At 38.5% G+C, this 22,756-nt stretch overlaps 2 protein-coding genes across 3 annotated transcripts in view; both read right to left on the bottom strand.

The window, feature by feature from the left end:
* Positions 1 to 1,883: 1,883 nt before the first annotated feature.
* Positions 1,884 to 10,919, bottom strand: LOC132129619 (leiomodin-3-like). Of its 2 annotated transcripts, none has more exons than XM_059541258.1 (4): positions 10,623 to 10,919; positions 9,762 to 10,033; positions 4,177 to 5,682; positions 1,884 to 2,628 (listed from the first exon to the last, which is right to left on the bottom strand). In XM_059541258.1, exons 1-4 carry the CDS (start codon positions 10,798 to 10,800, stop codon positions 2,581 to 2,583), a joined length of 2,004 nt encoding a protein of 667 aa, XP_059397241.1. In that variant the 5' UTR covers positions 10,801 to 10,919; the 3' UTR covers positions 1,884 to 2,580. The 2 variants fall into 2 exon arrangements, with proteins under 2 accessions (XP_059397241.1, XP_059397242.1); XM_059541259.1 differs by having other exon boundaries at positions 4,177 to 5,679.
* A 5,584-nt stretch (positions 10,920 to 16,503) lies between these two features.
* Positions 16,504 to 22,756, bottom strand: part of LOC132129772 (zinc finger and BTB domain-containing protein 46-like) — a 69,961-nt gene continuing 63,708 nt past the window's right edge. Inside the window, exons 4-5 of the mRNA XM_059541526.1 lie at positions 21,479 to 21,654; positions 16,504 to 19,471 (exon numbers count right to left, since the gene is read on the bottom strand). Coding sequence (XP_059397509.1) covers positions 19,046 to 19,471; positions 21,479 to 21,654 — 602 coding nt within the window. The 3' untranslated portion in view covers positions 16,504 to 19,045. The remainder of the gene's footprint in view (positions 19,472 to 21,478; positions 21,655 to 22,756) is intronic.

The raw sequence follows: 22,756 nt of genomic DNA, 5'->3' as shown, positions 1-22,756 counted from the left end.
TTTCAGCAAATGATAAATGGATTTGCAGCTCAAAAAATCGCTTGCAGTAGCTCTGCTACTAAATTTATTTCAAAATGGAAATCCATATACAACTATGATCAGCTGTTCCTTTCATCTTGACTGAGCTTTTAACGTTGTTACGGGAAAGGATGAAGCTGATTGGTTAGTTCTTGTCGCATGACCCGCGATGCGCTTGCAGCATTCTGAAAAGTTGAGATGTTTTTAACTTCATAAACAGATGTTGTTGTATTGTATTGTTAATACTGAATAAAAAAAAAAAAAAAAAAAAAAAGATGTTTTTAACTCGATGCGGTGCGGTGTTGGAAATAACGAACTTGAGCGCGCAAAAGATGCGATATGTGAACGTCCCCTTAAACAGTTCAGTAGTGCAGAGTTTACAGGTTACTCTTCTTTTTTGAAGGCTCAAAGTAAAGTACTCCCAGTCTCCCACATCCCGCTAAATGCTGCAGAGACGCTGTTCGGGAAGCACGTGACATAAAACGAGGCCAGCTATTGGCTATTCGCTACTTCTCCTGCTGTACTGGCTGAGTAAAACCTCCGGTGGCTCATTACTGCCACACTTTGGTCACCGCAGATTTGAAATATGCATGAAATGAGCCGCTTACGGCAAATAAAAGTTATTTAGCAACGAATCGATGACTAAATTAGTTGACAACTATTTTAATAATCGATTTTTATCGATTAAATCGATTCGTTGTTTCAGCTCTACTTTACTGTTAGTGTTATCTGTATGCACCGGGCATCTGAAAGTAACGTAATTTCGATTCACTGTATGTATGTACTCTACATGTGGAAGAATTGACAATAAAGCAGACTTGACTTGACTTGACTTGATGTGCAACAAGCCTATTGCTGTTTATTTTGCTGCACCAGCAGTTATATGGTTAATGCTGGCGAGACGAGTGAGTTAGTTAAGACTGCTGCTCCTGTGATACAGCTGTTCTGCATTCTGATTAAAAGTTAAGACACAGAGCGTCTTTTGTCATTCGTTCTTCAAACATTACAGTCGACATATTTTGGTTTACAAACTATTGTTTCATCAGTTAGTCACATTAGCACTTGGCTAACATACCCACCATTATGATTTTAAAGGGGTGGTTCGGGATTTTTGACATCGGACCTCATTTTTAGGTCAGCCTGGTTGTTATTCATCAGTGGAGACATTTAAAAAAAAAAAAAAAATCAAGTCCTTATATATGGATAGTTGGCCGATGCTAGGCTAGCGCGAGTCAATGGGTATATGTTAGCCAGCCATTAAAAACCGTTTTACCCACTCCACAGTGCACCAAACGCAAATCAATTATAACACTAGACTATCGATGCAAATGTCCGTTGAGAGAATAATGTTAGAAATCAAACTTACCTTTCATCTCAATGATCCTAAAGGAACTAGTTTCTCAGCCGCTGCGGAATTTTACTTTGCTCCGGTTAGTAATGATCAGTGTGCCAGCGGCAGGTAAATACACTTGCGTCATGTGTGGACCGGCTCACTCGGTTGCCTAGGTAATCAATATCACTCCGCTGCTGCTGTCGACAAGACTAATGATTACAGGGAACAAATTATAACTAATGCAATGTGATGAAAGGTAAGTTTGATTTCTAACATTATTCTATCAACGGACATTTGCATCGATAGTCTAGTGTTATAATTGATTTGTGTTTGGTGCACTGTGGAGCGGGTAAAACGGTTTTTAATGGCTGGCTAACATATACCCATTGACTCGCGCTTGCCTAGCATCGGCTATCTATCCAAATATAAAGACTGGATAATTTAAAAAAAAAAATGTCTCCACTGATGAATAACAACCAGGCTGACTTAAAAATGAGGCCCGATGTCAAAAATCCCGAACCACCCCTTTAAGTGTTCACAGTTTAGCAGATAAACTTTAGCTGTAGGCATGATTCGCTAGCATACGTGTTAAACTAAATGTTTTATGTCATTATCATAAGAACGGATTTGCGCACTATATTATTGTTTTATGTGAAGGTGCTTTGTCAATGGTAGCACTCTTTAACTGGCTCAAGGACTTCTCTCTCTGCCAATCACAACAGGCTTGGCCAGCTGACCAATCGGAGCTGAGTAGGCTTGTGGAATGGGAGGGGTTTGCTCCAAACTTGCTTGGAAATAATTGTTTCCTAATCATTGGCAAATGACTCTAATATTAAATGTATATTCTGAGAAAATTACAATGTTTTCTGACCTTAGATGCATTTAAACCTGTTTTAGGGGACTCCAACACAATATTAGGACACTTTAAAATACCATATGACCTGTTCTTTAATATAAACAGAACTGCATGTTGAATTTTACAGTTCAGGACCCCATCAAAGTGCACCGTGTTGTGGCTTATTGTTATGTTACTGTTCACTTGTCCAAAGGAGTACAGCTCTCTCCTTTCCCAACCCCCTGGGTCAAATCATATCAGTACACTCCACTTTCTCCATTAATTGAGGAGCATCATGGTATTGTTTGGCCACACGAACCACACTCTCTCCATGACCAATCTGATGTTGGCCCTGTCCCTCTGTGCGATCTCTATATAAAGTAAAGTGTGTGGCTCAGAAGAGACTGGTTTCTCTTGACTCCAGGATTTTTGGAAGAGGTACCTGTGGATGTGAAAAAGAGGTATAAGCTCCTTTGAAATTATATGAACACAAATTATATCAACAATTCGCTCTTGGACTCATTTAATTATTACAATGATTACAAAAATGGCACTGCAAAAATTCAAGCCAACAAAAAGACACCTCTTTTTAAACAAACTACACCATATTAGTCCATATATTAAATGTGTGGAATTAGTTACACAATGAAGTTTAATACTTTGGGATAGCAATACAAAAAATTAGCAATAGTGATGCTTACCATTGCAAACACCAAACTGTTTGACATTGAAAAGAGTTTGAATCCAAAATCTTAATCTTTTAAAATAATAACTTGCCAACACATTTCCACATTTGCACACATTTTAGATTTTTATGTCATTCAAGAATAGTTCATTGAAATTCATTGTTACAATTACACTTACTGTCACCCCAGTGATAATGTGAATGTTTTGTTTAAATATGGATGATCACTGACTAACAATAGGCTAAAATGTTATCCATTTGAGTTTCTCATACCAACGCCGTCATTTAAATTCTTGGAGGCCAGGGAATTAATTTTAATGGTCCATTCTATGCACAATGAGTAATCTATGCAAGTATCATAAAGCAGTGGTTCTCGACTGGTGCATTGTTACCCAAAAACTTGTTTAAAAGTGGTAAAAAAGTTTTTTGTAAGGGTGTTCTGATAGCATCACAGACAGCTGGGGAAACGTGATGCTAAATGCAAACTAGCATAGTTAGCATAGCACCAGATTTTAAAGAATTAATACTTTTCATATGTTTTGTTGTTGATGTAAAAGTGCAATCAAACTAACTAATATCTTAGCATAATCTTAATAACAGTGTCATTATGTAGAAGCTAAAATGCCAAAACTACACAAGATAAAAGAAAATTCCTACAAAAAATGCCTACAAATTATTGAAACCATGCGTTCATGAATGCTACCTTATCAGGCATTATAGAAAAGATTAAATGAAGATGACATCAATACTTTTTTGAAGACAGTTCCCTTCAAAGATACATTTAAAAACACCCGTGCCGCGTTTTGACTTGGAAACGTGAGGAGCTCACATTTATTCATCGAAGTCAAAGCATTTTGGAAGATCTATTTGTCGGCAGTCAGTGTTGATATTGTGGCTGCCGCCACAAATAAACCAGTATATGGAAAACACTGGTGTTATTCATTTTCTAAATGTGGGCCTACGTACTAGGCCTTCAACCCATTGTCCTGCAAATTTTATTTTATTTCCATTTCTCCATAGAATAGTGGGTCCTCAGGAGCAGGGCTGACGACCTGTGACCTATATAGTTCATGGTAATGTTAATACATTTTATTCTTTGAGATTTTAGGTCTTTTGCACTGTGTTTGCTTTACACTGAAGCAAAACCACTTGTGAACCACTGCCATGGAGGACCCATTTTTGTAAGTCCCAAAAAAACATTCCAGGTTGTCCCTCCCCGACAATGGCCCTCTCTCAAGCTGAGATCATGCACATTATGCACTCAGCTACTTAATTGCTAATTCGAGAGACTTCAACAGTACATACCGCTTTGAGATAGGCCACATTGCTCTGTCGAATCTCGCTGAGCAACTGATCCCGTGGTGTTAACTCCACTTTAGGGGGTTGTCGTCTTCTAGGAACAGGCTTTAGAGTCTTTATCATATCTTTCAGGTTGGCTCTATCATCTGCAAGACCTTCTCTTGCCGGGCTTCTTTGTTTAGGAACACTCCTCAGCTGAACATTATCTCTTCCCTCTTTCCTTTCATACCTTGTGTTCAGTTCCAGAAGCGGATCCCTTCTTTTCTGAGTCTTTTTTAGATGTACTTCATCTAAGAGGTTTCCTTTGTCTGAACTAGTAGGATGCTGTTGTGGGGCAGGATATTGAGTCTTGCGGAGCTGATGAGGAGGACTTGGTTGTGGTGAAGGTTCAGGAGAATCTTCAGGAATCTCCTCAGCCCCATTATCAGAACCCTGCAATAGGGACAATGGTATGTAGTTGCCTAGCATTTCCAACATGCCAGGGGGCAAGTCCAGAGAGTTCTTATACATCTCCATGACCTTTCTTTGCTCTTTCATCTGCTGGAGCTTCTGCTCCTCCATTCTCTGCTGCCGCTGACGGTCCAAGTTCCTGGTGAGGAGATTGGTGACCACCATCCGAGGCCCAGGGACTTCAAAGTGGTAGCCCATCTTCAGAAGGGTGTTGTTAGCCTTGAGGAGACGAGACACTTCCATTTCTGCATGGTGTCCTAGCATGTGCCTTTGGTTGTGGAAGCGGAGCTCAGTGAGTGTCTCATTGAACTGGAGGCAGCGTATTATTGCAACAATCCCCTTTCCTGTGATAAAATTGGATTCAATATTTAGCGTGGTGATACTTCTATTCTCTCTGAGCATGTTGGCCAGAGCGAAGGCCACGTTTTCATCTGCACCAGTGTTTGCAATACTAAATGTTTTAACATGTCTGTTCTTCTTGAGTGCGTCAACGTAATCAAGGAGCATTTCTTTGGGAATGTTTTCAATGTTGTTAAGATTGACATCTTTGACAGAGGGGCTGTTGTTGCGGATTTTATCCAAAGTTGTCTCCAAATTGGTTTCATTTCCAGAAGGTCTTGCAGTCTTTTTAACTAAAGTGCTTCCACCTAGTGCAAATTTTGGGATCTTCAGCTTGGATATGACCCTTTCCTCTTTCTCCGGAACCCAGTTCTCATATGATGAGGGAGCATTTTCAGACCGAGTGGAATCTTTTGTCTCCTCATTCGCTTTAGATTCTGTCTCATTAAGTCGTGATTGTTCAGTCTTGTCTTCAACTTTAGTATCTGCAATTTCTGGAGGAGGCTGTAAATCATCTTCTGAGTTCACTACAGGGACAGTTGCATCAGGTTCTATCTTGACAGGCTGGATTTCTTCAACCTCCATTATCACTTCTTCAATCACTTCATCAACAACAACATCTCCCTCTCCTCCTTCAACCTCCTCCATGATCTCCTCATAGACATATTCCACCTCTTCAACTTTATCTTCTTTTTCTGCTTCAAGCTCCTCTTGGGCTTTCTTCTGATGGTAACAAATGCACAAAAGGGTCAAACCTGAAGTGTTGATCAACTGTTATAGATTACAAATGACTAGGGTTGGGAACAGAGAACCGGAACCATGAGCAATTTCTAAGTTTCGATTCCGAATACGGTTCTGGTGCAACACGTGACCAAGTACTGTGAGCAGCCTTGCGCCGGTGTGTTCTGATTATTTGGCGTTTCCCATAAAGGATGTCACAAACCAAATAACAGAAATGCTGCCCTGCCTATTTAATTACTGAGAACATTGTTTCCAATGTACACTCCACAGGCTCACCGCGCTGCATTGTGTCTTTAACTGCCGAACACGTTTCCCACAACTGTACGCGCACTCGCGCCTTTGATGACTGTGCACGTCGTTTTGTTTGACTGTACATTTACAAGGAGTTGAACGACTTGTGATTTTTTAAAAGTTGACTTTTATGTCAAAGTCGAGTCGAAGTCAACTAGTCGCTGATGACATCATTAATGAACAAATAAGTCTGAAGATGTGAAAAACACCTTGTGCGCAGATACGGCATATGACACAGTGCTGCGTACATGGCTATTGCTCCTATAACAGCTCATTTTTCTGAATGCACGTGCTGGAGATATACTTCTAATTACAGGAGCGTCTTTACTGATGAGATGCGCATGAAAATCGCATTCGATTTTTTGCACAGCCCTACCTACCGGCCACCGTGGCTGGTAAATAAAAATAGCATACTGTTTCACCCGGCCGGTGGACAAAAAGGTTCATTTCCATCCCTGGTGTGTGTACAACACGCAATAAAGTGTAATATCATCCGAAGCAGCTCCGTGTGGAGAAAGGCGGTGTAAACCGGGCTCGAAACAGCGGCGTTGTTCCCAGTACAGTGTTTGCAGCTGAAGTTAGTGCTGCTGGCGGAGTGATATATTTGTTGTTTATTTACAGTACGTTTTATAGCACGCGCTCATGATATACAAGATCGTGTCGAAGAGTTGAATTTATCTCACACAAATTTCCGCATACTGTCACATCTCTGTCAAACCCCAGTAAGTTCATTCTCCTCCAGAATTCTGCAACATTTTAGATTATATGGACAGTTTGTGTTTATCTTATTGTTTTTAACAGCATAATAAGCAAACTAACAAACAGTATTATCAGTCGCGTGTCTAATAACTGCTGTCCGGGGGATGCATTTTATTTCCAGTCTTCAAGTACTTTTTCAGAAGTTAGCTCTGTGGCTAGTGAGTTGATATGTAGAAACAACATTGAATTGCTACACATGTTTGACAGCTCTGGCGTGACGAGACGCGTAAAAACGATGTATTAAAAATGGCGTGCGTTCGTTTGTTGACGGCGTAAACGTTTGCGAGCTGAGATTTCTTTCAGTGATACAGTGTTGAACGGGACTTTTCCACACGTTCCCTCAACCACAAAAAAATAAATAAATAAATAAAAAATACACCAAAAAATAAAATAATAATACACTTACACATACACATACTGGTGAATCCTTTCCTTTGGAATTAAATACAACATTATTAATGCATACGAAAACTGTTTAGAATATTGCAAAAATGTTTCTGTGCATTAAAAAAGTTCAGTGCAGTGTATCATCTGGTTGGGCTACGGAGTTGAGAGAATGAGCTACTTCAGCAAGAGTCGGCTGTTTCAAAACCTAGTAAGCTGCCTAGGCATTATTTTTGAGTATCTGAAAGAGAAAATGTCAGTATTTCATTGAAACTTGAGATTAAATAAACTGCTTAAGTATTGTAGATCTTGTAGTATTAATTTTCACATGCAGTTACACATTATCAGTTAAAAACAAGAAAGTGGCTGGTAAAAACATTGAGTGACTGGTAGATTTTGAAATCCACCAGCCACAGTGGCCGGTGGACAAAAAAGTTAATTTCCATCCCAGCAGCGTCTCTCTAGTAGTAGTGACGCTGTGGGATTTAGTTATTAACAAATACATACTTGAACTTTATGGTTTCTAAGCTATTTTATTGAGAAATCAAAGAACAGTGTTGACAGTACAGTATAATCGCACTAAATGATTAAGTGCGCAAGCGATCTGCGCGTGACGTACAAGCTGCTGTCTGTAGTCTGTGTGTGTGTGTTAAGCCGCTTGTCCACCAGCGTCGGATCAATTTTTGTTCCGACGCGACGCCTGTGACGTTTTCGCTGCTTGGGGGCGGAATTTGTGGGCTGGACATTGTACGGACGTCATTTGTGAAGTTTTGGAGGGAAAAATACTTTTTTATCATTTATTTATCGTTTTGCAATGGATCGACGACGAAGACTCGCTATCAGGAACCGGGTGGTCAGCATTGCGGTGTTGTACCTGCGTTGGAAGAGGGGAGACGGCAGTTCTCCAGGCATCATTTTTTAGCTGGACATTTCTATATATGTCCAGGCTGGAATCATATATAACCGGAAAGTTAGAGACCGCAATAATTAATTTTTCCTCCATTTTCGCGCCTGGAACTTTAAATATGAAACCATAGCAACGGCCATACACAAATTCTCGCCGCCGAGTTTCCATTGGCTGCTGCCCCGCGTTTTGACGCTCTCATTTGCATAAAGTATCCACCGAGGTACTTTTTTGACGCGCTGCTGTTGACCAAATCGACGCGACGCGACCCATCATGCTTTGCGGGGCGTTTTTGCTGCCTGACGTAGTTCCATAGGAAATGAATGGGCTTTGACGTCGCGTCAGAAATCGAGACGCTGGTGGACAAGCGGCTTTACACTGCAGCAGCACATTAGATTAGAACAGCAGTTAACTTACCTCTACAATAAGCTGTTTAGAATGTGCATTCTCCCGTTCAATTTTAAGCATCCAGTAATATAATCACACGTGTCTTGTGGACCTTTTGGAGTATACATTTATTTGTCATTTTAACTGTTTGAAAATGGTGCGTAAATGTGGAAGTCCTTCAAACATTTATTATCCTGTTGCACCCTCTATATGACCTGCGACTAGTCGACGTCAAACTTAAAGCGTCATGGCAGAGCATTGAAGTCGGCTAGTCGATTAGTCTGTGCAACCCCTAACATGTACTGTACATGTGAGCGCGCAGCACCTACCGCCATTAAATTGCATTATATTTGTCCAATATTCTTATTAATATACATAATGACTTCAACTTGGACCACTAAATAAATAGACTGCTATTTTTGTGTTAATATGAGGGTTAGATTATTTAGTGTACAGGTCATTTCAAGAGTGATAAACGAAATGATAGAAAATATTTATTTTCATAGATTTTAAATATTTAAAAATGGGGAAACCACTATTGCATCACACCATCTCCTGACAGCATTATTATTTGTAAAATAGGGGCTTTATGGAGCATGTGTATAAATTGTTATAAGTATAAGTGTTTATATTTCATTAATTTAAGGAAATTAAAGGAACTATTTGGCCAACCAGCTTATTCCTGCTTGAAAAGCAAAATGTTAATGATCGTGTAAAAAACATCAACTTTGTAGCACATGCTGATCGATGGACTAGCATTACTCAACAATACTTACTACCTTCCAGCAACACTACATTCAGTATAGGTAAAATAGTAAAAAACATAATAATAGTTAATTTAAAAGGAATCGGAATCGGAACCTGAAAATTTTTATACTGTAATATATGTTGAATTTTGACATTGCCAACATTTAAATTTAATTGACAGTAGGTAATAAACAGTACTGAGCATTGAGTAGTTGAGTATTGTGCATTTTTCCTTACCACAATTTTTTAAATAGTTGTTTAATGATTTTAATGGAACCAGAATCGTAACCGGAACTGTTAGGCGGAACCGGAAAATTTCTAACGATTCCCAACCCTACAAATGACAAAATATTTAATCTTGAACAACTTGCTCAAAGCCTAAAAATAGAATGTCTCATTTGAAATGCTGCATGACAGCACAGTTGCTGTTCCAAGGCATTTGCTGTTGTAGAGTTATTGGCCTCCTAGTTGCAGTAGTTATACATAGGAGAATTTGACGATTAATAATCAGAGCTCCGAGCACTTTAGCAAACAGTTTATGAGACGTAATACACTGAATGTAAATAATCTAGACAAGAACTAGTCTTACCTGACTGGGTAAAAGAGTTGTGGGAACTCTCTCCTCCTCCAGCATACGTTTGGACTCTTTCTCCCAGTACATATATTCCACCAGTGATCTGTGATCAAATGATCCAGTGGGTGGTTTGTCAGTTTGGTCTCTCTGTCTCATTCCCACTGGCACTCTGTCATCAGGAGCGATTACTTCCATCTCATTCTGGAGCTGCTTGAGCTCCTCTGCTGAGAGGCCTGCCAGAATCTCATCCTCATCGATCTCCTCTTCTGACTGGGGCTCACTGCACTCTGAAATAAAAAATTGTTAATAGCTTATAGTTAAACCAATTTTTAATTATTATTATTTTTTAACTTATTATTATAAACAAATGTGAGTACATTGCGTTAAACCAATGAAAGTCAGGTATCAAGCACAAATAGCTTTTTGTGTATGCTGTCAAATAGCTGAATCTTTTCTGTGCCACTGGTATTTCCAAAACAGGTTTCCTGAACACCCCCTGACTGATATTATTAAGACAAACAAGGGAATAAAAAATACACAAACTGGACAAATTTTGTCGGAAAATTGTTAAATTATCCCTATAAGTATTACATTAGAAATCATGTTGTACTGAAGGTCAGGACAGCTGATATGTTCAGTAAAACAATATGAATGAAGGGGTAGTATTTCTTACAGTTCCATTGCTTACTACAATATGATACAACCACCAGTTTTAGCACTGGTCTACTGGGAGCTAGTTATAGATAGAGTAGACTGAGTGTTAAATTCATTTTTTTCCAGCACCTCAGAGCCTTTTACAAAGATTCCCTATGTTCTGGGGATTAATGGCAACAAACAGTCTAATATATTAACAACCAAGGCGAGAGAATGCAATACCTTGGACTGTTGTCTTTTGAGAAGCATCTCTCTGTCTCATTCCCACCGGCACTCTCTCGTCAGGAGCGATGTCGTCCATCTCACTCTGGAGCTGTTTGAGCTCCTCCGCCGACAGGCCTGCCAGAATCTCATCTTCATCGATCTCCTCGTATGATTCCTGATCAGTGTGGTTAGACATGTCCAGTTTTGTGTTTTCAAGAATTCAACTACAGCCACTGGTTTCAAAGTGTAGTGAGTGTCACTCAGCCCTAGGCAGGCAGCAGAATTTAGAAGGCCTTATCCCACATGTAAGATCGACCCCCATTCAACAGAGGGGCGGTATTTATGGAACAAGTAGTAAGATATGGACATAGACTTTTTTCAGCAGCTTGAGTCAGCTGGCACGTCCCCTGTATTTCAACATGACAGACTTGAGAGAGAGAGAGAGAGAGCTTGGTGGAGAAAAACAGCAGCAGGTGGGCATGCCAGTCAAGTGGCCCCAGTGGCTCAGACCCCAACGACTTCGGCTACAAACATTTTATCTCTTTGGAATTACAAGATGACCACAAGAAAAGAGATCCCCAGCTGGGTGTTCCATGGCCAGTAAAACAAACCTGTTCCATGTGTTTAAAAGCTATGTGCCGTCAGTGCTAGAAATATATAGCGATTTGAGACCACTCTGACAGTTCTATGAGGACAAAAATGAAATCTATCTGATGTTGAACACAATAAGCGGGGAAGCTGGGCGATCAGGAAAAGCAGGTTGATTTAGGATGGAAAGACTCCACAAACATTAGTGCTGTTTTGTGTTGGAGGAAAATTCTTGAGCAAGTGTAGTTTGTCTAAAATGTTTGTAAAGCTAAAATGTCTTTCATATTGAGAGAGAAAATGTCAAAAATAAAAATAAGTGAGAGCTGTCAGTCACTTTATCCATTAATTTTGTAATAAACTAGTAAAATAAACTATGTTATAGTGTTACATATTTTAATGATCTTGGTGATCCCTTAAAGTGGTCATCGAATACAAAATTCATTTTTGTTGTTTTTTTAACATAAATGTATGTGTGTAAATATCCATCCTATAATGATAAAAATCCACCCAGTGTTTTAAAATCCCTTCTCAAAGCAGGCTGTTCTTAGCAGGGGCGAAAATTTCATCTAAATGTTGGGGGGGGGGGGGGCAATTAACATAACATTTCTCACGAGCAAGAAGGGGACACCAATAAAACAAATAAAACAAAAGCAAAATTGTACGTAAGGATATGTGTACAGAGAGGAAAGCCTTACTACCTTAGCCTTAGATTACTATATATTAAATGAAATAAATGGCTCGTGGATTTTAAAATAGATGATGTTACTTTTCTCAGCACTCCTCAGCGCTGAAAGTGAACACTCGATGCTGATTGGTTCCCCTGGCCTCCCCTTCTCTTTAACTTAGCGGTTGTAATTACATCAGCAGATTCGGCACATTCGCGATAGAAAAGCGGAGCTTTCATGTAATGGTATTACAACTGTGAAATTACAAACAAAAATATACACATTCTGAGACATGAACTGAACGAATAGTACATTTTATTTACATTAAATCTTGCTCATTTTCACCTCAAAATTTTGGGGAAAATGTGCCTCGCCTGCCTTACCCGACGAGCCGCCACTGAAACCGACTAAATCATAGTGAAAGTTGGAAAATCTAAATGCGCACCCGCACTAGTCTAATCTAACGTACAAGACTTGTATATGCGTACACTATGGGTGTGTAAGACGTTATTAAACAAGCTAGGTAAACGCCTGTATAAAACATGGGTAAATGTTATAATCGCTAACAGCGCAGACTACATCGGTGACAAAAAATTGGTACACAATAATATTTTTTGGACACGATTTATTAATGACTCAGCATCATCTGTATTAAAGAGAAAATAATCACGTTCATCCGATATTTAATGTGAATAAAGTAAGCTTGACTTATGGAGTTCCACAACAACTAAAATACGTTGTTTTCTCGCACCGGACCGTACTGTGTGTGTGTCGGTGGCAGTGTTGCCAGATTGGAAATGTCCAAGTATCGTACCAGAAGTTCAAAATTATCGTATTTGGAAGAAAATTATCGTACACGAGTCAAAAGAGTTATTTATCTATTCTAAACCAACAACATTTTGACACGACCTGCAAATTACCACAATAGATAACAAGGCTTATTGTTGGACGGAAGCAGTGAGACAAAATACTATCCCTTTATTTTCAGTAAATGTCTGCGACGCGGCGCATATTAAAACATATTAAAATGATTTTTAATACTTGCTTTGTCGCGTCCAGTGAAGAAGGAATTTATCTGTTTCTGCGTGGTGCAGTTAACTCCATGTGACGAGTGGGGCGGGGCCGAGGGACGTGGGAACGAGGAGTGAGGCCGGTGGAGTGATTGGAGATGAGCTACACCTGCGACCCACCGCCGGTCTCGAGTCCCACGTAGGAGATGGAAGGATATAAAACTGGAGCGACGACAGTGAAGGACGAGAGAGGACCAGGCCTGGGCTTTAGTTTATGTTTGCTTTTTATTTCTGCGCATCAGTCGTCCGTGAGGGGCTGATGCGCTGTTTATTTTTGATTATTAAAGTTTCATTTGATTGTCCGCCGGTTCCCGCCTCCTTCTTCCTGATGATTATGGAGTTTTAATTATTACACTCCACATCTGAGCCGCTGTCATCGGAATCCTGCGATGTTGCCAGATGTTCTTGCTGTCATGGACCGGGTTCTTGCTGTCATGGACCGCAACAGTGCTCGTTGGCTTTAAAGCAGGGCACTCTCCTGCATTCTTAACACACCCTCAGGTGCGCACGAATGCATTTAGAGTGTCTGTAATGAGCCGATTTCGTGTATGAGAAAAGAAGCCCTATGTCTGCAAACTACCATCATTTAAATTTTCATAAAATTCTGAGATTATCGTACATTACGGGATTTTTTTTATTATTGATCGTACATCGTACAGAGGTAAAAACTATCGTACAAATATGATAATTATCGTATGTCTGGCAACACTGGTCGGTGGTGGTGAGGTAAAAGGGGAGCAGGCAGTGGACCAAAGCGGACCCCCCCGACCCCCCCCGCGATTTCCGCCTATGGTTCTTAGATTCCTGTCAGAATGACATAGTTCTGCACAGGCCCCTCCCACGATGATTGACAAGGCCGTCTTACCTTACACCGTGTTCCAAATTATTATGCAAGTAACACATCAATATGATTTTGGTATAATAAAGAGTCAGGTTTTTGTTTGTGTTGTTTTTAACATCATTCAGGCAACTGCCACTGCTGAGCAGCAGACAGGTGTTTGAAGCTACTGGAGTCTCCAGATCCTCTCCATGCAGACTGACAGTTGTGTGTAAAGCTGCGTTTCAGTCACTTCTAACCAAGTAACCTAGTTTTATTCACTTATGAATGCTTCAGTAACATTGGATAGTCCAGATAAATGATTTCTGATAGTTGAAGAAAGGCCATGTTGAAAGAATGCAACATCAGCAAGGAGGAGCTGGGTGATGGTTTTTGTTGGAATATTGGGAAGTGAGATTTAAGGTCATTTTAGAGTGTCAAAATTACTTCTGCAAGATATGTGGAGTTCATAACTGACCATTTTCTGCTGTGGTATAAAATGAAGAATAGTGTACTCAGAAATAAATACCATGGTACTAAACAGTTTGAAAATGTGTTTCTAACATGAAGAGTCCCCACACCCCGAGTCAATCATGTAGCCTTATAGTAAAATAGACTAATATATATATATGGTGTAAAAAAATGATGTTTTGTATAAACTATATTTATTTTTACTTGTACATGTTAAATAATAATAATAAAAAATTATAATAATAATAATAAATTGTAATACTTAACTGTATAGTCACAAGATATCTGCATAGCCTTTTATATAAATACGACCTGTAATATCTAGATGGTGAAACAAGACACGATTCTTCATAGTTTCAAATATGAGTATTTAATTTATATAATATATATTTCTTTAGTTATTATTCGTTTTAATTTTAAAGTCATAGTTAATAAATAAAAGTACTTAGATATTGCTTTTTTGACTTATTACGTATGTAATTTGAAGTAATCCAAAAAAAAAAAAAAATCAGATTACATGACTTTTATATTATGGTACTTGGATTACGTTACTGAGTACTTTTTTAATTAAGTTATTTGTAACTTTAACTTAATACATTTATAATAATAAGTGATCTCATACAGAATACCAAGTCATGTCATATATTGATTCATTGTCATTAGGGGTGTAAAGGTGAGCAAAAATCACGGTTCGGTACGTACCTCGGTTTTAAAGTCACGGTTCGGTTCATTTTCGGTACAGTAAGGGAAAGAAATGCAAACATTAAACTGCAGGTTGTTTATTACTATAAACTTTTAACAACTTTTTTAAAATACTTTTTAATAAAAAAATATATATATATAATAAAAAAAGAATAAGAAATAAAATACTGCTGCAAAGATCTCCACTAAATAAAATACTCTGTCTCAAACCAATATCATATAATAAAATATAATGAAAAATATAAATAAATAACCATGATTACAGTGCATCATTACCTATCCCAGCTTGTAGGCCTGCTCATATTAAAAAAATATATATAACTTTTCCAAAGTGTGAAGTGCAGCATCAACAGTTTCAGTTTTTAGACCTGCTCAGATTTCATTATTGCGTTGGACCGATCGGAATTAAGAGCAAAGATCTGTTTAAATGCCGACGGGAGCTGCGTTTGAATCACAATCGTTTTTCCCTAGTTGTAGTGATGTTCACACTCGCGTGATGCCTTTTGAAAACCTTAGGCCGGTGACACACTGGCATATTGCACCTGTCAAACAGTCTATTTTGCCGTCAATACTGTTGACAGTGTCCTTTATCAGTAGGCTTTATATTTATGCTCAACATGAAATATAGATATTGTTGTCGTGAAGCCAAGTCTGTCCTGGTCTGTCGGCGGCCTCCCTCTATGTCACCTACAGTAGCAGCAGCGCGCCAGCGCCGCGTCAGGCACGATTCCGATGTGTAAAGTCAAAGAAAACGCTAAGCAGCCGCCACGCAACTGACACACAACAGAAACGCCACGCTCACGCCACGCAGCCAGTGTGTCACCGGCCTTAGAATCAGCTGAAGGCGGGATTTGCGCTGAACGCGGAGACTTCCGCCACTTAATATGTTCGTTTGGAAACACGAAAATGTACATGTTCTGCAAACAAAATATTGCATTCGGTCATTCGGTACACACGTGCACCATACCAAAAGCCCTGTACCGAAACGGTCCGGTACGAATACACGTACCGTTACATCCCTAATTGTCATCTATGAATATATTTCTCAAAATGGGACCTTCAATCCTTACGTGGACTGATAACGTAGTTTGTTATTTTCTACTTAAATAGCATTTATAGCATGGTATTAAGTCAAGTTATAGAATTCAAATATTTAAGGAAGTAAGGAACAATATTGACTGATCTGATATCTAGTAATAATACTAAAGGAAACAAATTAGCTGAAATAATTTATTTCTGGCCACAAATATCATTATAAGATGATGTGATGATATCTTCATTCGTCCTTTTTTTACACACATTAATTGCAAAATCAAGATTAATCTCATGAAAAAAAATGCATGGGCAAAACCTATATGTGCATGCACACATAAACACATAACCACACACTGGGGCAATTATAGTACATTTGTAGGTCAAGTACATAGAGGCACATGTTTTAATATTTATCTGTAGAAGTTACCTGATTGCAAATCACTCAGAAGTATCAGCAAGTGCATTTAAAAATATTCCCATCATGAAATCTAACCCACATTTACTTGTCTTGGGTAAATGAATTGGATTCAAATGATGTGATTCAGTTTGTCTTTTAAATAAAACAGATTTTATTTCAATTAAAGGTAAAGAACACACAATAAATTAAACAAGAAAAAAGCTAAATGTCCAATTATTTGGATGAATTTGGATAGCAGTTGTACCTGGCGCTTGGACCAATGACATTTGAGGTCTAAAGCTTTTACAAGTTCTGATTGTAAAGCATACATTTCCCATATTTCCACATGATAGTGGCCAACCTTCTAAATTCAGATGCAGAGTCATGGCATACAGTAGAGCACATCCATTAAAACTTGAGCATGTTTCCAAGGGCAACAGAATTAAAGCTGCGATTCTTCTTTAAAATGTACTTTCAAGTGGCCCTTCATAACACAACACTATAATCTGTGCTTTCTCAAGTAGAGGGGAAAAAGTTTCAATCAACTAAGCAAATCATTGTTTGATCACAGCTTTGCACCTGTACACCAAATCGAAACAAAAGCACTAAATGTATACACAAAGTATACCAGTTTATTATTTTTTGGTATAATATTCATTACTTAGTGTACGTTAGTAATATAGAAGCGTATGCTTAGTAAGTTAAGCTCTCAGAAGGTTGATCCTTCAAAAACAAAATAGAAATATAATAAGGAAAGAAATTTCTCAAATATCACTCAGAAATGCATGGAACTGGCACAATATAATTACTTCTGAAAGCCACATGGCTTGCTGTCCATAGAAAGGCAAGATTGGAAAGTTTTACACCTGTTTTTCAAAGAAAGGAAATAAAAAAAAGAAAAGGATAATAAAGCTTAGCCTCCAGCACTTAATAATAATAACAATAATTATAATCATAATAACAATAAGAATTACAACATCAACAGTAACCATAATAATCAAAATGTGTTAATCATAAGTAAAGCATAATATAGCATTTATTCCCATTGTCAAAGATTCTGGCACAGATTGTTAAAACAATGAGTATAAAGACATTCATGAACCCGGTCCTTCATGCACTCGTACACACACACACACAGAGTCAAACATAAGGGTAAGGATGTGTAAAATGACTAGACAATCTCTCCCTCAAACATACACAAACTAAATAAATAAACATTTAAACCCAATAAATGAACAGCAATTTCACTTTACAGCACACATCAGTCCCCATGGTCTCATTACAAAGTGTTTTTGTGTTTCATCATCTTAAATTGACTGACAACAAAAGAAAGCTGTTGTTCACTGATTAAGAAATTGATGCATATTTCTGAATATTCCAGAAGTTAGAGCAATAAATATTTAGTGGGAAGGCATGATATCTCCCTGTCACATCACACGGCTTTAAGATTTCAGAGGCAAGACTCAGTACAGTAGAATGACAAGGCTTTGAGGAAAGGTCAAATGTAAAAAGAGGGACGAGAGGAGAGAGTCTTAATCATTTCAGTAAAAACTTGAAAATGATGTTAGCTCGAGCAACCCCCCACCCCCCAACACACACACACACACACCAAACCTACAAAATACATTTGCATACAGGTTTTGTTTTGTTAAGGATTCTTTTTTTTTATTTATCATTTTTTTATAGAAACACCACACTGGAAACCCACTGTATAAAACCATACCTATCCCTGACTGAGTCCACTATGGAATGCAAATATGCAAAAATATTACAGTCTTTACAAGTAATATTTTCATAAATCTATCTCCTCCAGTCTCTCTCTTTCGCCATTGCTGAAGACAAGTTTTATCTCCCATAATAGAGAGAATAAAGATTGTTGTGAACTAGAAAGATTCATTTCTGCATAGTGTTCACCCATCGTCCCCTTTACCGTTCTTTGTTGAAAACACAATATCTCTCTTATATGTGTGTGTCTATATACATGATTTTTCCACTCAATATAAATGTTCATGGATGAAAATTGCAACAACAAAAAACATTACAAGGCATATATGATAATTAGCAAACTTAGCACAAATGTTCATATATAACAGTCATAAGGACATACTGTGTATCCTTAAAGGTAGGTGCGGTCACCATATTCATCTATGTAAATTGGAATAAAAATGTAAACCACAGAAACAGGGAATCGATAGGACTCTAGTCAACGTTTAAAGTGCAAGTCTGTTGCAGTTTCTCTTCGCAGAAAACAACAATGTGCCAACAAAACTGGTGCAAGTCTTCTGACGTGAACTGCTGCGCAATAGATTAGCCAGTGCCCCCTGGTGGCAACTGACCATATGGCAAGAGCACATCTTTCGTACACTTTCTTTGTCTGACTCATCAAAGCATGGTACTGATTTGGACAGTCTCCTGAGACAGCACAGTCTCTTTTGTCTGAAGAAATAGCAAACACATACACAGAAACCCGTTTGGTCCTCAAGGAAGAAAGGAGACAAACTGAAGCCTGGGTCAGAAGCACATAGAGTCGGGGGCGAGAGGACTCTCCTCTGTCTCTCCTGTGGCAGCCCTGTGGGCATCTCAAGGATCTCTCTGAATCCGGCTCCTCCCTTATGCTGAGATCCGATTGCCCCGCCTTAAGCATATCTCCTTATAGGAACAGGTGGTCAACCTTGGACTAGGATCCAGGCATTGGACTAGGAGATCCAACTGAAGTCTTTCTCGCTTCCCGTCCTGGCGTCTCCTTCCAGAGCTGAGTCGCTTTCCTCTTTGCCATCATCTATTACTCTGTCTTCTTGCTGCGACATCCCTGAGCCAGCCCGCCATTTCCCATTCTCCTCTTCTCCTTCACCTTCCCCCATCAGCTCCGCTTCCACCATCATCTCCTCTTCCCCGTCTCCATCGGCGGTGTCATCAGGGAAACGGGGGTCACCAGGATACAAGAGTTCCTCTTCAGGCGAACCGTCCTCGCCATTCTGGTCCAGCAGTGCAGCCATGCCTCGACCTGAGCAGTCTGCACAGACGCCGTGACGCCGAGAGCCGTGCTTGATGCCCACGCTGGCGGCCGACATGAAGACGCGACTGCATACTTTACACACGTACTTCTTGTCCTTACTGTGCACCTGAGAAAGAGTGACAATGCCTTGTTAAGAGACAGCACTTCTTTTCAAAAAAACTTTTGTGGCAGTACCTTCATAATACTGTGGTACATTTATTACAGCTAGAATCTACATGAGGCTTACAGTGATTTATTTACACCTGGAACATAGACAGGTCTAGGGTGATCTGTGGCTGGATGCATACAAGTTAGTCCTCTCCTTTTTTCTGGTCATTACTATGTTAGTTACACAGAAAGGTACATTAGTCTAATCTGAAAAAAAGAGACTGTGCTAACTGCTAGTTGCTCAAACTAGTTTCTTAAACGGTTTTAACAGTGGTTTTAAAAATGTAAACGGTCTGATGGGCTTTTCTGAGTTAGAAAAACACTCAAATTATATTTGTAGATAGTCAAATCAATGCAGCTACATTAGATTTATATTGTTTGTAATAATCAATCCTCACCCATCCTGAAAAGCACATACAATAAAGCATACACTCCGTTAATACAGTTTTTTTTTTCTTTTTTCTCAACATATGCTGCAGCAACAGCAATATAATAAAAGACCCAATATTCAATATATAGTTTGATTTATTAACAATAATTCTTTTGCAAAATAATACAGTTCACTTGTGGGGAATCACTGATATACAGTAATTCATTAGGCTATTTACAGTTGCCTAGCAACATTAGCAACTTACCACATTAATGTAGAAAGTACATTTCATCTGCAGTTTATCTGCACTTTATAATGGCTTTGAACACATTCACTTTAATGTGTTTGAAAAACACTTTAATCCAAAATGCTTCAAAAATTTTAAAAATTCAAAGTATGCATTTAATCATTAAAATAATTCTTTTAAGATTCAAAACCAAAACCTCGACATTACTATGATGCCATGCTCATGTGTTGTAAATTTTATTAGTATGACATGTATGCATGAACTGTAAAAGCATCTCAAACAAAACTGAATTTGTGCAGTCGCTGCTGGATTCACAAGGGAAGAGAAGCATTAAGCCAATTACAGTCTTATGCAGACCTTTGAATTTTTCACCACATTATAACGAAGCGGTGACAACATGTGGCGGTGTAGCATATCGGTTGTGATCCATCATAGTGTGGATCATGAATTAAGCAATGTTTAGGTGTTAAATGTTTCAGCGCTAAGCAGAAGCAGCGCTGTCTGCTATCATGTCACACTATTACAGGCCCTTTGAGATGCTCAAAACCAGAGCTAATTTCTGTGGCACGTCTCTTAGCCACACAGAGACCAAGAACATGTGCCAAAGCATGTTTATGTGTGCTTTCCTTGAGAAGATACAGTAAATACAGGCTTTAAGAAAGACAAAAGGAGAGGAGGTGTTAAAAAACTGCTGGCAATAAGGGCAGAGAAAACTGAGATAAGAGGGGTTTATGGGATATGGCAGAATACTGTATTTAAGAGGGGCCCTCTAGAGACTTGAATGTCTCCCACACAAACATCTTTACGAAAAGCACATATGCTGTATAGTCCTTAATAAAAACTAAAAAGACATTTAAAAAATATCAGCTTTGAAATTCAAAATATTTCACAAAAAAATTTTAATAGAAATATCTTATTTCATTTTATTTCATTATAAACATCCAGATGTAGTAATCAAACCAGTAATCAACCACTCTTAAAGGGTCAGTTCACCCCAAAATGTAAATTATGGCATCTTTTACTCACCCTCAAGTTATTCCAAACATGTGTGAGTTTCTTTCTTCTGTTGAACACAAAAGTTGATATTTTGAAGAATGTGGTTAACCAAACAGTCACTGGTAGCCAATGACCTCCATAGTAAGGAAAAAAAATACTAAAGTCAGTGGGTAAAGGTAACCGTTCGATTAACCACATTCTTTAAAATATCATTGAAACAACCTGAGGGTGAGTAAACGATGATTTAATTTTCAATTTTGGGGGAACTATCCCTTTAAGTGCTGTATACTTTGCACATTTATGCAGATAATTGCTCTGCACTCACTGCCTCCCCCTGTTGGTGCTGCACTCACCAGTGTGTGGCGTTTCATATGTTCCCTCCGGGTGAACTTCTTCCCACAGATCTCACAGGGATACGGCCTCTCGCCTGTATGTGAACGCATGTGCCTCTTCAGGATGCACTGGTGCATGGCGGAAAAACTGCAGTATGGGCACTTAAACTTCTTCCTGATCACCGTGAAGTCATTAACTGTGGATAGAGATGAAGAGATGTGAGGAGAGCTGATCAGTCTGAACACATGCAGGTTAAGCCACTGGAAGTATGAGAGTTAATATGTGAGAAGTGTTAAAGCCCTGCACATAACATTAATGCCAAGCCTACTTACCAAAGGACTGGGTTAATCTCTCTCTCTCACACACTATTGGATAAAATGACTTTAATTAACAGCTGCTATTGCTGCATTAATATAACGGGCTGATTCATGTTAACCCTTATTATTTTAATGGGTGGAGTCAGGGCTATTTTATTTTAGGAGCATTCTGTAAAGCCTTAAGGGACGACCCAGAGGAAGACATTACTCTTCATCAGAATTAGCCAACAGGAAGAACATGTCCAGGTGATATATTACCTCAATATGAAAAGTAAGAAATACGAACTTGAATTTTGCTTAAAGAAAATTTTTAGAACCATTATGTTTTTTTTTTTCTTTTCTAATACATTGACAATACTTTCACAACAACTGAACACTCATCCACCTCAAATTTCACATTACTGATGCACAAACGAATTTGGTAACAGGGTTACACTGTTGCTGTGGGTTGTTTTTGAAGTCTGCGGCTTGAAGTGATCTCTGCCGAAAGCAATTTTGATGGAGGGGACCTTGGAGACGATATTGGGATAGTTTTTTGGGATAATTTTGATTAACAGTTGGGCTGAATTTTGTTCACAGACTTGGCAACCCTGTTTGGTAATTTGGTATAATTTGGTAGAACAGTGCATTAGGCATTTTAAACTAACAATGATCAACAATTAGTCCAATATAATACACGATTGTTCATGTTCATCTATAATCCTACTGTATATAGTATTTCATTCATATATATTATTATGGTACTTTTGACCATATAAGAGTACAAAAAACAAACAAACGAAAAAATAACAGTGAGAATAACTATTAGAGAATAATTGGAATTACCAAAAAATAAAAACACCCTGACATTATCAATGAGCAATATTATTAAATCTAAATATTTTTATTTTTATCCTTTTCAGCAAGGGGAAAAAAAGTCACTTGTAAATGGTCAATATTCATAATAATACATGTTGTTATTACTGCCACTTTCACATCAGT

Source organism: Carassius carassius, chromosome 46 (genome assembly GCF_963082965.1).
Source record: "Carassius carassius chromosome 46, fCarCar2.1, whole genome shotgun sequence".
Taxonomy (NCBI): Eukaryota; Metazoa; Chordata; class Actinopteri; order Cypriniformes; family Cyprinidae; genus Carassius; species Carassius carassius.
The sequence above is the reverse complement of the archived record's forward strand: the minus strand, read 5'-3'. Positions and strand labels throughout refer to the sequence as shown.